The following is a 17,284-nucleotide window of genomic DNA, read 5'->3' as shown; positions in this document are numbered from 1 at the left end:
GTCCTGCTTCTCTTCCCTCTCGCCTCCAGCCTCTCACGCACTCTTCAGCCCTCTCGTCTCCTGGAACCATGTCCAGCACATCCACCACCATCAGGAGCCACAGCAGCAGCCGCCGGGGCTTCAGTGCCGGCTCAGCCAGGCTCCCTGGGGTCAGCCGCTCTGGCTTCAGCAGCGTCTCCGTGTCCCGCTCCAGGGGCAATGGTGGCCTGGGTGGCGCGTGTGGAGGAGCTGGCTTTGGCAGCCACAGTCTCTATAACCTTGGGGGCTCCAAGAGGATCTCCATTGGAGGGGGCAGCTGTGCCATCAGTGGCGGCTATGGCAGCAGAGCTGGAGGCAGCTATGGCTTCGGTGGTGCCGGGAGTGGATTTGGTTTTGGTGGTGGAGCTGGCATTGGCTTTGGTCTGGGTGGTGGAGCCGGCCTTGCTGGTGGCTTTGGGGGCCCCGGCTTCCCCGTGTGTCCCCCTGGAGGCATCCAAGAGGTCACCGTCAACCAGAGTCTCCTGACTCCCCTCAACCTGCAAATCGACCCCACCATCCAGCGGGTGCGGACTGAGGAGCGCGAGCAGATCAAGACCCTCAACAACAAGTTCGCCTCCTTCATCGACAAGGTGAGCCAGGGCCATGCTCTCCATGGGCACCTCAGGGTCCCCTGACCAGAGGAAAGAAGGGAACTCAGCCCAGCTCTGCAGAGGGTGCAGGTGGCTCCTGAAGCACAGCAGGCAGCAGGGATAGGCATCACTTCCCCATGGAATCTCCAGGGTGGTCCTCACTCCTGCCTAGGGAGAGCTCTAACTTTTCATGACCCTGAAGCACAGATGAGGCCATCAGAGAGTGGGGTAGGTTAAGTCTTCCCTCTGAAGTGTCAGATTACAGAGAAAATGCCAGGAGTACATGGGCTGGTAAATTACACTCTGGGGTCTGACTAAGAGGAAAAATACTTTAGAAAAAAAGGAAAAAATAATCTGGCTGGATTAAGAAAAAAGGACATAGGAACAATGATAAAACGTGGAGAAATGCTAAATAATTTTAAAAACAGAGAATGAACGTCACAGCAGGATTTTGGGAGGAGACACCACACTAAATGGGAAATTAAACTGGAATCTAATCATTAGTCAACATCCAATATCCCTCCTAACTAAGGTCCTATCAGTAGTAAAAACTGTGTGCAATATATCAGGTAAATAGTATTTTAAAACTAGATTTGTGATGGTGCTTGGAAAAAGAAAAAGAATAAATGTTGAACCTCACTGATATGATCAATAGCTTAAGGCATGAAGGCTTCAATGGTCTGTGGGACAATTTCTCTAGTGAGATTGGTGGGGTGCAAAGGAAAAGGGGTTGGGGGAGCAGAGCTCAGCCTGAGCCTCCCTACATGGCACTGTAGTAGCCCAGCACCATGGGAACCTCTCAGACCTGCCAGGAAACCTGGTACCAGACACCTCTTTCTTCCTTCCTTTGCCTGGAAAATGACCAGCTTGCCTCCCCTCCAGGTGCGGTTCCTGGAGCAGCAGAACAAGGTTCTGGACACCAAGTGGACCCTGCTGCAGGAGCAGGGCACCAAGACCGTGAGGCAGAGCCTGGAGCCGTTGTTCGAACAGTACATCAACAACCTCAGGAGGCAGCTGGACAGCATTGTCGGGGAACGCAGCCACCTGGACTCGGAGCTCAGAGGCATGCAGGACCTGGTGGAGGACTTCAAGAACAAGTGAGTTAAACAGGAGAAACGGACTCAGCTTCCCGCAGCACACATATTCAAGACTATTGGCTAACCAGGGCCAGATTTGGGCAGGATTCCCAGCAACCCATGTCCATGGAAACAAAAAGCACGAATTATTGCCTATGAAATAATCCAAAAGAGGTCTGGAACAGGGGCTCATGCCTCCAAGCCTGACCCACTGGGAGGCCAAGGCAGGCAGATCACTTGAGCTCAGGAGTCTGAGACCAGGCTGGGCAAAATGATAAAAATCCTGTCTCTATTTAAAATACAACGACAAAAACAAACAAACAAATAAACAAAAACAAAAAACAAAAAAGAAAAAGACCCCCCCCAAAAAAAAGGGGAAGATAGGTTAGGAAAAATAGGTACAATAAAAATTATCTTTTCAGCTTTTTGTGTTATCAAAACTCAATTTGGATATAATCCATTTATGAAAACAATTGACCATCAGGCTGACTTCCTGTCCCATCTTCCCTACTAGCAAAATTATGTATTACTCTTTTTTTTTTTTTAGATATGAAGATGAAATCAACAAGCGCACAGCAGCGGAGAATGAATTTGTGACTCTGAAGAAGGTGAGCAGATGAAGCCCGGGGTTCAAACAGGTTTAGAAGGGGAGAAGTGGCTCCGTGTCCCTGCTCACCTGGGAGAGGAGAATTGGTAGGGAGACTAGAAGACGGGTAGATTGGAAAGGTGCGCTCAGGTAACTCCAGGTTGTTGGCTCTTTCCCCAGGACGTGGATGCTGCCTACATGAACAAGGTTGAACTGCAAGCCAAGGCAGACACCCTCACAGACGAGATCAACTTCCTGAGAGCCTTGTATGAGGCAGTAAGCATCTCCACTGTCCTTCTCTTTACTCTGATGGGGTCTGTAAAGGGGAGAAGATGTCTAGGGCTGGGTATCTCTGTGAGCGTCAGAAGTGAATTTGATCTTCTGGCCTTCTGTTCCACAGGAGCTGTCCCAGATGCAGACCCACGTCTCAGACACATCCGTGGTGCTGTCCATGGACAACAACCGCAACCTGGACCTGGACAGCATCATCGCCGAGGTCAAGGCCCAATACGAGGAGATCGCTCAGAGGAGCCGGGCTGAGGCTGAGTCCTGGTACCAGACCAAGGTGAGCAGGGAATGGGCAGCCGCTGAGGAGTCCCTGTGTCCCACCCTGAATGCCAGAGGACTGCAGACAGGAAGCCGGGGTTCTCTCACAGGATGTGCACCCTGCCCTATTAGAGTAGATACTTATGGAACTTACACCCAAGTCAAGGAGGAAAAAGAACCCAATGCAGGGGGAAAGCTGCCATAGACAAGGGCCTAGTCCTCTCTGCCTTTACCTTCTCCTGATTGCTAACTTTTAGAATATAGTATATAATATTGCCAGTCCTTAAGATAGCTACACTCTCAGTGGTCCCACAATAAGGATCGTCTGTGATTTGGTTTCTCAATATCTGTCAACCTTGTAATATCAACCTTTCCTCAAATTTCTTGAGGAGAAGCCGTTAGGTTCAAGTTTAACACATGCTTGATACAGAAGTGAAAGTCATCACTCCCTGTAAGAGCCCGTAGACACTGTCTCTCTCTCCACCTCTGCACTGTAGTACGAGGAGCTGCAGGTGACAGCGGGCAGACATGGGGACGACCTGCGCAACACCAAGCAGGAGATTTCTGAGATCAACCGCATGATCCAGAGGCTGAGATCCGAGATCGACCACGTCAAGAAGCAGGTGTGGTGAGGGGCAATGGAGGAGAGAAGCATAATTTTCTTGTTAGGTCACGAGGCAGCTGTCAGCCATCATTTAAGAACATTCTTTGGGAATTGAGTGGCAAGCAGGGAAGGAAAGACATGCAGTTCCTAGGCTCAGTGAGAACACTCTAGTTCAGAGACATGGATCCCATCCAAGGGCATGAAATAATTGCCTGGACAGAAGCTCTCACCTGGTCAGATCTGTAAAAGTATAGTGTAGAGGCATTGGAAAGGCTTATGTAAGAAGACTGATGACTTTAGAATTGCAAAGGACCAAGTTGGGCAAACTATCAGGTCAGAAAGCATGAGTAACATTGCTGCAGTTCTGCTCAAGGTTCAAGGTGAAAAAGAAAGAGAAACCAGGGTCATGAGGAAGAAAACATGCCTAAGTGGGTGAGCGAATGTGAGGCAGGAGGAAGGCAAGGCCTCAACAGCCTCATGTGAAAACTCATCACCTCAGTTGACAATGTTTGCAAATTATTGTGGCATGCAGATAAGATCATCAAAAATGGTCCTGGTTTTGCTTTGGAGACAGTACTTAATGCCCTTGGTCTTGTGTCCACTGTGGCATCTTCCATTGGTCATCACCCACATCTTTAGGCAGGGGAGGTAACACAAAGGGCCACGGGATTTCATCATGTGACTCCAGGCATAACAAGTTTGGAGATGGTAAAAAGGCTAGACAGGAAGAGTCACAGCTCATTCACCATAAATTCTGAGTTCCTGGCCCTTTCTTCACCAGAAAAGAACCTGCCAGGGTTAGTCTCCTCTGGAAGACCAGATGACAAGTTCCTTCTATTCCTTTCCCCTCCTAGTGCGCCAACCTGCAGGCCGCCATTGCTGATGCTGAGCAGCGTGGGGAGATGGCACTCAAGGATGCCAAGAACAAGCTGGAGGGGCTGGAGGATGCCCTGCAGAAGGCCAAGCAGGACCTGGCCCGGCTGCTGAAGGAGTACCAGGAGCTGATGAACGTCAAGCTGGCCCTGGACGTGGAGATCGCCACCTACCGCAAGCTGCTGGAGGGCGAGGAGTGCAGGTGGGTAACTGACACGACCTCCTCCAACAGCTGAGTCCATCTTCAAGGTGTCTGGCCCTGAGCACAACTTTAGGGCGCGCTACCCATGGCCATAATCGCTCTCCTTGGGAGAAAACTAAAAGAGCAGTTTCCCATGGACTCTTCTGCCCGCTGAGACTTCCCGCACTGGTCCAGGAAAGGGCTCTCTGAGGTCTCACCCTCCTTGTGTTCCTCCCCGCAGGCTGAATGGCGAAGGCGTTGGACAAGTCAACATCTGTAAGTACCTTTGCTTGCCCTCCTCCCGTGCCCTTGCACTCCTCTCACTGGGCTCAGGCTGGCAGGATGAGCTCACTGTGGCTTCTTGTGTCCTTGTCCCCTCCCCTCCACAGCCGTGACCCAGTCCACCGTCTCCAGCGGCTATGGCGGCTCCAGCGGCGTCGGCGGTGGCTTAGGCCTGGGCGGAGGCAGCGGCTACTCCTATGGCAGTGGTCTTGGCGTTGGAGGCGGCTTCAGTTCCGGCAGCGGCAGAGTCATTGGGGGTGGCCTGAGCTCCGTTGGAGGCGGCAGTTCCACCATCAAGTACACCACCAGCTCGTCCTCCAGCAGGAAGAGCTACAAGCACTGAAGTGCTGCCGCCAGCTCTCGGTCCCACAGTCCTCAGGCCCCTCTCTGGCTGCAGAGCCCTCTCCTCAGGTTTCTTGTCCTCTCCTGACCTCCAGTCTCCCCTGCTCTCCCAGGTAGAGCTGCGGATGCCCTCACTTTTCTTCTCATCAATACCTGTTCCTCCAAGCTCCTGTTACTCACCATCGGGCCAACAGTCATCATCACCCAGACATGCAAATGTCGTTTGTATGCTCCCATATTATTACATATATATGAGTCTGCCATCTTTCTGAGAAGAAAATGACCTATGCCCCCATAAGAACCGAAACTCAGTCTAGGTCCAGCTGCAAATGAGGAGTCCTCTCTGCAATTGCTAACTGTCCTGCCCATTATAGCTACACTCAGGAGTTCCCATCTGACAAATCAGTTGTCCTGATGTTCTCCTGCGGTGTCCCTGAATGACATGTGACATACCCTCTGATGCAGTCTGCGTTCCTGCACTGCCTTCTCTGCTCTCTTTGCTTTCTGTTGTTCTGTTGAATAAAGCAGATTGAGAATATGAACATGATGTGTTAGATTGTATTTCTGACCACATCTGGTTTAGAAACACTCTCACACCACAAACGGTGTCTCATCTTTGGGACCTGCTCCTCTCCCCACTGACAAGTCACCCCGGAGGATGAGGCAGGAGTTCATCGTCCACATCCTACTCCATCAGTCAACATTATGTGATTCTGTCAGACGCCCCCGTGGACGGTCACCAACTACTCAGCCCTCGCCACTCAGGGCTTTTTCCCCAAATGGAGTCTTTTAGAAAGCATCAGAACAGAAAGGGAAGCTAAGTTCTGAAATCTGGATTAGCATAATCTGATAACTAAGTTTCATTTATATTTTTTATTTTTCAGCCCCATCATTTGGTGGCTTGGCCCCACACTGATCCCTGAGACCCCACCTCACTCCCTGCCCCCCACCCCAGGGAAACACTGCAGTGACCCTGCAGATCAGAAACACTTGGTAAGAAGCTGGTGCTTGCCCCAACTCTTTGATTACTAAGACTTTTGCCACCAATGCCTACTCTGATACAACTTCTAAAATCCATCATTCAAACTAACAGATATGGTAAAGGAGCATCCTCAGATCTCAGTGTATTGATTTAAAGGCATGCAGTGCCTTATGTGTTGGAACAGTAACTCAAAGATACATGGGCCAAACCTAAGAACTTATCTTGGGGCCAAACTTGGTGGCTCACATCTGTAATCCCAGAACTTTGCGAGGCTGAGGCGGGTGGATCACTTGAGGCCAGGAGTTCGAGACAAGCCTAGTCAACACAGAGAAACCCCGTCTCTACTAGAAATACAAAAATTAGCTGGGCATGCTGGTGTGCACCTGTAATTCCAGCTACTCAGGAGGCTGAGCCACAAGAATCGCTTGAGTGTGGGAGGCAGAGGTTGCAGGGAGCCTAGATAATGCCACTGCACTCCAGCCTGCGTGTCAGCAAGACTCCATCTAAAAAAAAAAAAAAAAAAAAAGAGCTTATCTTGGGAAAGGCTGGTTAGAATGTATATAACTGTATGCCTAAAACCAGTGACTTTGACTGTACATTATAGCACAACAACTCTTAGAAAAAGTGAAGCTGTCAAAAAAAGTCAATAAAATAAATTCACAGAATATATTTACAAAATTACAGTCTGCGTTGAGGTGCTGCTGGCAGAGATGACATGGTCCATGCTGACAGATGACCCTCAGATCAATGTGGAGGCTGAGCGCAGTGGCTCACGCCTGCAATCCCAACACTTTGGGAGGTGAAGGCAGGATTCGCTTGAACCCAGGAGTGTGAAACCAGCCTGGGCAACATAGACAGACCCTGTCTGTACAAAAAATTTAAAAACTAGTTGGGCGTGGTGGTGCATACCTGGAGTCCTAGCAACTTAGGAAGCCGAAGCGGGAGGATCACTTGAGCCAAGGCGTCTGAGGCTGCAGTAAGTTATGATTGCACTACTGCACTCTAGCCTGCGTGAAGAAGGTTAAAGGAGTTCCTCATTTGATGATAGGATGAAAACACACACACACACACACACACACACACTTTCTTTTTTTTTGAGGCAGAGTCTCGCTCTGTCACCTAGGCTGAAGTGCAGTGGTACAATCTCAGCTCACTGCAACCTCTGCCTTCCAGGTTCAAGCAATTATCCTGCCTCAGCCTTCCGAGTAGCTGGGATTATAAGCACATCCCACCACATCTGGCTAATTTTTGTATTTTTAGTAGAGACGGGGTTTCATCATATTGGTCAGGCTGGTCTCAAACTCCTGACCTCAAGATCCACCCACCTCGGTCTCCCAGAATGTTGGGATTAGAGGGGTGAGCCACCGTACCCGGTCCACACATTTTAACTGTAAACTTTCATGATAATTTTGACAAGCAAAAATTGATGGTTGGAGATTCATTCAAATTGACCAGATATCAACATCAGGGTTGTAATTTTTACTTTTAGACAGAAACAGACTCTCTATCTTTTAGGCCATGTTTACACAAGCTTATTCTAGAATCTGGCTAATCACATCTTATCTGCAAGCAGAAGAGTATCAAGTGAGGGAAACTTCCAGGAGAACAACAATAACCCTTTCAGTTATGGTCAAATTTTGTCCATTTGATGCCACAGCAGAGACCCTTCCTTTCCCGTGGGTCACTACTGCAGCTGAGGTCTGGCCTTCTTCCCATGGTTGTCAGTGGGTGGGCAAGGGTCTTGCTGCTGAGCAGGTCATTAGCAGAAACTTTGGAGCTGGAGGAGACATTGGGGAATTAGTAACCCCCTCCCTTTCTATCATTGCAGCAGTCTAGGGTTGGAAGTCAAAGGCATGGTGGAAGCAGAGAGTAGGAACTGCCATGTTGTACAAGTCCCAAAAGCTGTTAGGACAGCTTCCCAGTGTGCCAGGCAAAGTCTGTTCTCCCTCCCCAGGTGAAAAGCTCCAGGACAGCAGGCTACTGTCAGGCTCCCTCACCAGCCTCGAGTGAAGTCCAGAGACTTACCCCACTCGAAGAGGCAAACTAGATGCCAGCTGGCTTAAGACTTGGAGCAGGTATTCCAGTCACCTGTGAATAGGGTTGTCCAGACTAAATAGAGGATTCCCAGTTAAATTTGTTTTGTTTTGTTTTGTTTTGTTTTTAGACAGAGTCTCACTCTGTCACCCAGGTTGCAGTACAGTGGTACAATCATGGGTCCCTGTAGCCTGGACTTCCCGGGCTCAAGCAATCCTCCTGCCTCAGCCTCCTGAGTACCTTTGACCACAGGCATGCACCACCACACCCAGCTAATTTCTTCTTTTTTGTAAATTTTGTAGAGATAGGGTCTCACTATGTTGCCCAGGCTGGTCTCAAACTCCTGGGCTCAAGTGCTCCTTCCACCTCAACCTTCCAAAGTGCTGGGATTACAGGCACAAACCACTGCACCCAACCCCCAGTTAAAGTTGATCTTCAGATAAACAACAAAAACTCATAGTCTAAGTATGTCCCAAATATTGTGTGAAACATACTTATTCTAAAAAAATTATTTGTTGCCGATCTGAAATTCAATCTAAACTGCACATCCTGTATTTTTATTTGCTAAATCTAGCAACCCTGCCTATGAAGTCAATCTCCTTTATATTGAACCACAGACAAGGACACAGGTGATTGGGCTGGTGCTTTGGATTTCTCCTATAAGGGAGAGACAAAAGGCAAGGACAAAGCTTAAGACCCTTCCTCTAAACCACCCCTCACTGTCACCTCAGGCCTTAGCTCTACTCACCTGCCCCAACCCATATCAGCTCAACACAGACTTCGGCGCCCCTGGGGTGTCTTCATTTGTGAGGTCCCAGTTCGTGGTTCCCAGTATCTGCCTTTCATGTGTTTCTACAATTTCTCAGGATTCATCCTGTGGGAGGGAGATAACAGCCCCAGCTGGTTCGCCATCTTGCCAGGAGTTTGAGTTGCAGACTGTTTTTAAACAATGCTGTATTTATTATGTCTATAATTTATCAAAAGATGTTAACATGGAAAAAAGGATGAAAGCAAATAGGATAAAATACTAACAGTGATTAATTGTGAGGAGTGTGAATTTGGGTAATTGCTATTTTCATTTCCGTACTTCTCTGCTACATAAGAATAAACATTCTACTTTTTCCCCCATTGAAATACCACTTTTATGACATGCTGAATTCACACACTTTTTCTTCTGTTTCATTGATCTCTGTGTCCATTCACACCACTGTGATTACTAGACCTTTATATTATACATTGGTTTCTCTATTACTTTAGGGTCAGTATCTGATGCCTTATTTTGTCCGTTTGGTAAGGTCTTTTCCCTGAACATCCTCGACGCTCGAGGATGTGCAATGATGTCTGAATCTGGAGGCTTCAGCGGAGAGACTTTTGACTGGATAGGTGAAGAATTATTGTTGTAGGGGGATATCAAGCAGGTTAACTTCTATTCTGCCATCTTAGTGGCGTTAGTTCTGTTACTTACATGTTGGTTTCTGATGCAACAAGTCCTACAGATTGTCTTCAATGTTTTCTGGTTATTCTTGTGAATTTTGTTGTTATTGTTATTGTTAGGTATCCCTCAATATCTCAGAGTTCTTGTGTTGTGAATTAGAACTCCTTTCTCTTCATTATGTTTTCTAATTACTTAAAGGTAGTGCATGAAAATGATTGATTTCTGTACCTTGATCTTGTACCCAATTGCCATGCTAAACTTTATCCTCATTTTAAAGAGAAGGAAACCAAGTCTCAGAAAAGTTAAGTAACATAATGAGTATGAGGCAGAGCCAGGATCCAAGGAACAACCTGCCTCGTCTTAGGATCTCTGCCCTCCTGCAATGCTAAGAAGGTGTGATCTTATTCAAAGACTCTGGCTCCATCACTTCCCACTCTGGCCCCAGGAGGGAGGGAGAGTGCTGCCCATGTGAACATGATGAGACTGACCGCCTTCCCCACTCCTCCTGTCTTCCCTTGTTTTGCCTCTCCTCTAGTGAAGGAGCTACTGCCCTGGGTACTAAGAGCAGATGCAGGAGCTGGCTCCTCACGTAAACTAGGCATCTGCTGGACAGTGACGTCAGCCAGTGCAATGCTCACCCTTTAGCCCGGAAATTCCAGCCCACATTGGGAGAAAGAGGAATGCCTGTTTTTCCCCCAAGCTGGCTTGGCCAACTGCTCTCTCCTCCCCCAGCTCTGGACTCCCTCCAAGCTTTGTTTTTATCTTCCCTACCCCTGGGAGCCTATACTAGTCTCTGAAGCTTTATCTCCCCTGCTCTGACTTCTTGTTCATTCCTTGGTGATGAGAAAGCCATAAGTGAAATGTGAGTGTCTTTAGCCTGTGTTACCTTTGCCTTGGAAAATGTCTTCAAAAACTCATTCTTTGTTCACAGGTGCCCTATGTCACTCAGTAACCCAGCAAAGTCACTCAGCAATACAGTTTATGATTACCTATGGCACAGCAGGGTCCTGAATACTTCAGAACAAATTAAAGGAGGGTAAGTACATTATTTGATACATGTTGAATTCAACTGAATTATGTGCCCAGCTTTGAAAAATCCCTCTCACCTGGCAGAGCCAGAACTACACGCATGAACAGACACTCCATGCAAACCAAGAGGCAAGGGCAATGGATGCAGGAATGAAGGAACATGAGCAACAGTAGGTCCAACCTCAGAGAGGCTCTGCGGGCATGTCCCTTCCAGGGGAAATGTTGAAAGATGCAGGAAAACCCTATTTCCATCCTGAATCCATAAACACCATGATGCCTGAAGAGCATTATCAGGGTAGAGAGTATCGGTGCTTATCTTACAGAGTTTTTAAAACCTTCATTTATTGCAGAATCACAGCCTCTGAATCATTCCAGAAAGAATCTACAGAAATCTCTACAACCTCCCTTAAAAGCATATTTTCCTGCTCACCATTAGAACGTAGAAGTCCTTCATTGAATCCTTCTTGCCGATTAAGTTTATTCCCTGATGGTAAGAGCAGCCACAACAAAGAAGCATACTGGTCTCCTGTCATAGTTCCTTTCCCCTTTGCTCCCACCTCATGTTTCCCAATTCGTCATTTTCATTCGTCTCTGCGCACGCCCCAGGTTGGCTAACTCTTGCTTCATAAACCAGCGCTAGGGGGTGAATGAAAAGCACTTTCAGGCATTTCCTTTAAAAGGAATTTGTGTCTCTCTCCGCCGCCGGATGGGAGCACAGCCAGAATACCCACAGGTAGGCTCATGCAGAGGTCATCCCGGCGTCTGCCTGTGGGGCTTCTGGGCCATTTTACCCTTTTCTGGAAAGGGAGGAGAGCAGTGTCCTGGCTCCTCAGATGTAACCTGCATCACAGACACAGCCCTGTTCTGTTCAGTGGGAACTATCTTACTCATCACATTCCAGTAATATATCTGGTTTTACACCCTGGAAATCCTCCTGAAAGTGACATGTCAATCATTTGCGCTTTGAACTCACACAAAGAGAGCTGGCTGATTGGAAGAGCCCTCTGCTGAGTCCTTCCTCAGAGAGACTAATTGTTTGACAATAGTGAGTCATGGGCTTGAATTTTTCATTTCCTCTGCGTCGGGGCTTTCAAATGTCTACCTCTCTCAAAGCAGAGCAGGAGGTTTCTGTTCTCGAGTTACACTGAGTCAGTCAGGCCCAGCATGATGACTCTCGGCTTCTCTACCTCACTGTCATCGTCACCATCCTCATCTTCAGTGCTTACAGGTCAGCTGAATGTCATGCAGCTCAGAATGAGGCAGGAATTCCTAGGCCAAGACTGGGTGCCCAAGGGACCTGCCCTCCCATGATCATGGAAAACACAGCTCCACGGTTGCAGAAGCTGTCGTGGAAACACACAAGCAAACCATGTGTCACCCGGATGCGTCACATCGGATGCAGCTTTACACGGGCAATGTGGGAATGCATTCAGTGATTCTATCTGAAGCATCTGTGGATGGATTCACTCTGATTTATCAGTGGGAAATGTTTAGACCCAGCCAGCTGCCTTGGCCTCCCCTCCCGCGCTTGGCGCTCCTTCCCGCCATGCTCCTGTATGTGCCCGAGATGGGGCTGGGGCATCAGGAGCCAGCAGGAGGGCGAGGATCCTCTGAAGCCCTCGGGGCCCATCAAGAGACTGCACCACTCACTATCTGAGTTTCATTGGTTTATTTTTTTATTTTTGAGACAGGGTTTCACTCTGTCACTAGGGATAGAGGGCAGTGGCACAATCACAGCTCACTGCAGCCTCAACCTACCAGGACTCAAGCCATCCTCCCACTTCAGCCTCCTGCGTAGCTGGGACTACAGGTGCACACCACCATGCCCAGCCAATTTTTGTACATTTTGTAGAGATGGGGTTTTGCCATGTTGCCCAGGCCGGTCTCAAACTCCTGGGCTCAAGCGATCTGCCCACCTCAGCCTCCTAAAGTGCTGGAATTACAAGCGTGAGCCACGGCACCTGGCCTATATTTTTAAATTCTGTTATATAACATTTTACATGATGTCTGTTTCACATGTGTCAGTTCTATCTTCCCCACAGCCCAGCAAGCCCCTAGCGGGTGGGACTCCTGGAGGACACTTACCGTCTGCCCCAGCACACGGATCAGCGTGGCACGGAGCAAACACCATGCTGGGGGACGGGAGAAAACTGTCCTATTGCAGTTTTACTCTAAGCTTCCTGTCATGCTCTGGGCCTCATACTCCTCATCCATGAAATATGGGACGTGTACAAAGTGTGCTTCCTGAGCTCTTCTGGAGTTGCAGTGACCAGCAAAGGCCTGGCCACCAGGCCGCCTGGCCACCAGGCCACATGGCCACAGCCTAACCACTGAGGGGCAGATGACCTCGCAGGTGTCATGAGCTCTCCGTCTGCACCCTGCACCCGTCGCTAAAGTGACACCCTCTCCTAATGACCCATTTCCTTGTTACCATGCTGGGACTTTGCCTCCCTCACTGCTGTATCCCAGTGCCTCGCATGTCCTAGGTCCCCAACAAATATTTCTTGAAAGAATAAATGCTGAGCAAAGGCAGCTTGTTTGAAGGTTCAGGTCAGATATGTCTCTCAGATGCAACTTGGAGAGGGAAGGGGGCTGGCAAGCAAGAAAGAGAGAAGAGTTTTCGGGAGGTCCAAGTTACGAGCTGCTGAGGTAGTGCCAAGCCCAGCACGATGGTGAGGTTGCCGCTTTCAGCTCAGATGTCCCATTGGGGGTGACATACACCCCCAACCCTCACCAGCCCCTAAGCCCACACGCACAGGCTGGGGCTCCATGCCAGTGTTCACCAGGCTGGTTCTAGGTCCTGCGCTCCTCAGTTCAGAGAGGGCCTCTGGGTTCCCACCCCGAGGAAGAACTGGAGCAGCTTCCTTTTTCTCCCCACTTTCCCCTCCCTGCAGTGTCCCTGCGTGGCAGCTTCTTCCCAGCACGAGACACAGAGAGACTTGGTGGAGGAAGTAACCCAACCCTGGGAACAAACAAGGTTGGAGGAACCAGGCACAGTGATTCACACTTGTAGTCCCAGTACTTTGGGAAGCCAAGAGTGGAGGATCACTTGAGCCTGGGAGGTTGAGGCTGCAGTGAGCCATGATTGTGCCACAGCACTCCAGACCCTGTCTCAAAAAAAAAAAAAAAAAAAGGCTGGAGGTGAACAGCCAAGACACACCTGGAATTCTCCAGTCTCCTTCTGTTGGGGTGTGCTGGGAGGGCCCCTGAGAGGCTGGCATCGCACCAACCCCCTCCCTTGAGCAGGGCCCTGCGTGTGCCTCCCAGGCCTCAAGAAGGTTTCTTTCTGTGCTCTCTAACATAGAGAAGCCTCAGGGCTAATGTCGGGCAGCAGAAGCAATCAGGAGTTCTGGCCCAGCTACCAAACAGCTGTGTGGCCTTTGACAGCTCTTCTCCCCAGTCTGACCCTAGTTTCCTCATCTCAGGGCTCCTCCAGGCTTTAAAGACTGATTCTGCTCCTTCACTTCTGTATCCTGATGCACCCAGGCAGCACCACACTTGTGTGCAGATTGCTGTTTTGTGAATGTTCTGAAGACATGTGTGTCTGTCTGTGTGTCTACCTTGTACGTGCTCATCTGTTGGGTGTGTCTGAAGGGCTGGGTTGTGGAGGGACGGGACAGTTTCATCACACTTTCTTAAGCCCAAGTTTGAACAAAAAGAGCCCACTACTTTCCTGATGGAATGTACTGAGCGGGGAGGCTGTCTGCCTACCTGCACAGGCTCTGCATCTGCCCATCAAATTTGGGCCCATGTGAAGTGGCCATTGTGTTCACAGTGGACAGGGGCAGATCAGGTGAATGTGGCCATTTGCAAGTGGATGTCCCAAGTCCTGGACCTTAGCAGTTTGTTCAGATCCGCTGGTACCTTTAGTGCCCTTTGGGGAACAGTTATTGCTGCTGACTATAGGCACAAAGGGGGCTGTGAGGCGGAAGATCCCAGGCAGGCTGGGCAGTGCCTGTTAGGCACACCGAACACTGAGGAAATGCAGCCACTCCAGCACAAATAGTGACGATGGCAAAGCGTCTCTGGCCAGCACGTCTCAGGTGCCATCACAACAGAATTACCTTCTCCACACTCGGCCCCTGGGAGTGTCAGCTGGGAGACCTGGGTTGTGCTTGCTGCTCCAAAACCCCTCTGCTCCCTCCTCTTTCCATATAAGCTCCAGGAGGGAAGACAGTTGTGGCTGCTTTCTTCACTGCTGTATCTCCTGTGCTAGATCAGTGAGTGCCTGGCACATCATAGATGCTAATAAATAATTACTCACTAGAGCCAGGACTCTGCAGAGAGTAGGAGAAGTCTGAGAAGTCTGAGAAGTCTAGCAGTCGAGGAATTAGGAGTGGGTGGCTGTGGCCTAGGTTCTCAGATGCTGTACCCAGGGCCCTGGCTCTATGATTCAGGGCAGCCTGCTCTAGGGAGGTAACCCCTGCTGCCCCATGGTCTTTAACCCTGGTGGTCCCGCCCTGGCCAGAAGCCAAAGCTCCCTGGTGCATTCCCCACTCCTCATCTGTGGAAAGACATCTCCCTGCCTTCCTCTCCTCCTCCACAGCCCTGATCACCACCTGGCCCTGCCTCCTGGGATCCACCACCCTCCAAGGACCTTAGTGTTCCTCCCAGGATGATGGAGATCGCCCTGAGCAGGATGGGCAGAGAACACGGAAATTGAAGAGTTTGCCTCTCCCAGCCTCAGGCACCAGAGCATACGCCATGACCCTTGAATCCAGCACTCCTCCAAGCTCAGTAAAACTCCTCTCAGATAGAACCAAAAATACAGAGCTAGAGAGGCTGCAGAATGGAGAACAAAAAGGAATATGTAGTTCTTCTTTAAATTAGACAACCTGAATTGCACGAACTTCTGCCACAATTCTATCTAGGGTGGTGAGGAGGCTAGTTAGAGCTGGGAAGAAAACGCCCAACCCTCAGAAGTGGACTAACACTCAGACCACCAGAAAAACATCATATCAAAGTGCATGCCAGACACAGGCACTCCAGGGAAACAGCATTAAGGGGTAGTGCTGGGCCCAGTTCATCTTCAATGACTTCTTAAGGATGAGTTTCAAGCAGAATTACAGAGAGGTTAGAAACAAAAATACCTTCCTTGGCAGAAAGCAAAGAAGGTGTTAAGAATCTATGAGTTTTGAGATTTTTAGAAGGGTGAGGACGCACGTCATCAGAAAGGCCAGGTGTCCCAGGCACTCTTCTAGATATTGACCACCAGGATAAAGGTCACTGCGTAGGTCAGAGGTCACAGAAGAGAGAGTGAAGGAGGAAGTAAAGTGAACGATCTATTTCAATCTAACTCAGCAAAGCCTGTGAATAAGACCATCTAGCTTCAGAAACAACAGCCCTGGAAAAACTAGAGGCGGGAGAAGGAAAAGAATAAATGAGCAGCCCCAGGCAAGAGGCGATGGCTGAGAAAAACCAGAAGGGAAACAGAATGAGATGAAGTGCCTGGGAAGAGGGTCCCAGCAGGGGACCTGGGAAAGAAAGGAATGGCTGGGAGGGAAGGCAGCCTGGAGCTAGCTTCCCACGTGGGAAAGCATGGTGAGAGAAGGCTTCAGGCCTCTCTTCCTGGGAGCATGAGCCAAGCCACTCCCCACACCCAGGCCCTCCAAGGCCTTTGTTTTGTGGAAAGCTCTGCAAAGGTTTGCTCGATGCAGCTCAGGAAACAAGTGTCCTTTCTTCTGCGGGCCAGATTATCATGCAATGAAGAGTACAGAAAACAAACGTAATTATTCTTTCTACTTGAGAGCCATGCACCACCCTGGCTGGGGTTGGCGATGGAACCAGGCGAGGGAACTCCTCTGCTCTTCCTGGCCTGTATCAACACAAGCTATGATTCATATCTTTCCTGTGGAAACTGAGACTCCCAAATAATCTCTAGACAGGGGAGAGGCCTACCCCTTGGCCTCAGCCCCAAGGAGGAAACAACTTGGAGAACAGAGAACCGCCGCTCCAAGCGCCAAGCTGCCATTCCAGGCAGGTGACAACGCCTGCCAAATGTTGGTTCCCGGTGTGCCCCTAGAAGGACACCTGTGTGGGAAGACCATGGAATCTGGCTCTGCTTCCTGTGGATCTGTCTGCCCAGTTAGCCATTCCAGGCTCAGTGCCCTCATCCACGAAATGGAGACTGAATGCTGATTAATTCCTCTCTTACTCTCCCAGCCTTCAAAACCACAGCAAGAAGCAAGTGGTCAGCAAGATAAAAGGAGATTCAGACCAGGCATGGTGGCTCACGCCTGTAATCTCAGTACTTTGGGAGGCCAAGGATGGATGACTTTAGCTCAGGAATTCAAGACCAGCCTGGGCAAAATGGCAACACCCAGTTTTTACAAAATAGTAATAAAAAAAAAAAATTAGATGGGCATGGTGGAGCATAGCTGTAGTCCCAGCTACTCGAGAAGTGAAGTGGGAGGATCACCTGAGCCTGGGAAGCAGAGGTTGCAGTCAGCCGAGATTGAGCCACTGTACTCCAGCCTGGGTGACAGAGTGAGACCCTGTCTCAAGGAAAAGAAGAAGATTCAGCAATGTTTTGGTCTGACTCTTCCCATGGTAGAGACGGGCAGTGAGATGCAGAACCAAGTGGGACAAGGTGCCTTGAAGTCTTCTTTGCAGTTTGTAGACTAATGGAGACTGTAGGGCACAACACAAGCTTAACAGGAGAAACAGGGAAAGAATGAACCCTCTGCTAGGTGCAGCCATTGGAGTT

At 49.4% G+C, this 17,284-nt stretch overlaps 1 protein-coding gene across 1 annotated transcript; it reads left to right on the top strand.

The window, feature by feature from the left end:
* On the top strand, window positions 1-5,640 carry LOC110567226 (keratin, type II cytoskeletal 6A-like). Its single transcript, XM_064376711.1, has 9 exons — window positions 1-608; window positions 1,491-1,705; window positions 2,232-2,292; window positions 2,451-2,546; window positions 2,671-2,835; window positions 3,314-3,439; window positions 4,275-4,495; window positions 4,716-4,750; window positions 4,864-5,640. The coding sequence occupies exons 1-9, from the start codon at window positions 69-71 to the stop codon at window positions 5,097-5,099; spliced, it is 1,695 nt and encodes a 564-aa protein (XP_064232781.1). The 5' UTR covers window positions 1-68; the 3' UTR covers window positions 5,100-5,640.
* Window positions 5,641-17,284: the final 11,644 nt, after the last annotated feature.

Source organism: Aotus nancymaae, unplaced genomic scaffold (assembly GCF_030222135.1).
Source record: "Aotus nancymaae isolate 86718 unplaced genomic scaffold, 86718_ANA_hifiasm-v0.15.2.pri h1tg000016l, whole genome shotgun sequence".
Lineage (NCBI taxonomy): Eukaryota > Metazoa > Chordata > Mammalia > Primates > Aotidae > Aotus > Aotus nancymaae.
This window is presented reverse-complemented; position numbering and strand designations above follow the sequence as displayed.

Bases quoted from the DNA above. Each gene is read 5' to 3' on its own strand.
- LOC110567226 (XM_064376711.1), top strand. From the start codon at position 69: ATGTCCAGCACATCCACCACCATCAGGAGCCACAGCAGCAGCCGCCGG. The intron at 3,440-4,274 runs GTGTGGTGAGGG...TTCCCCTCCTAG, and splicing joins TCGACCACGTCAAGAAGCAG to TGCGCCAACCTGCAGGCCGC. The intron at 4,496-4,715 runs GTGGGTAACTGA...TCCTCCCCGCAG, and splicing joins CTGGAGGGCGAGGAGTGCAG to GCTGAATGGCGAAGGCGTTG.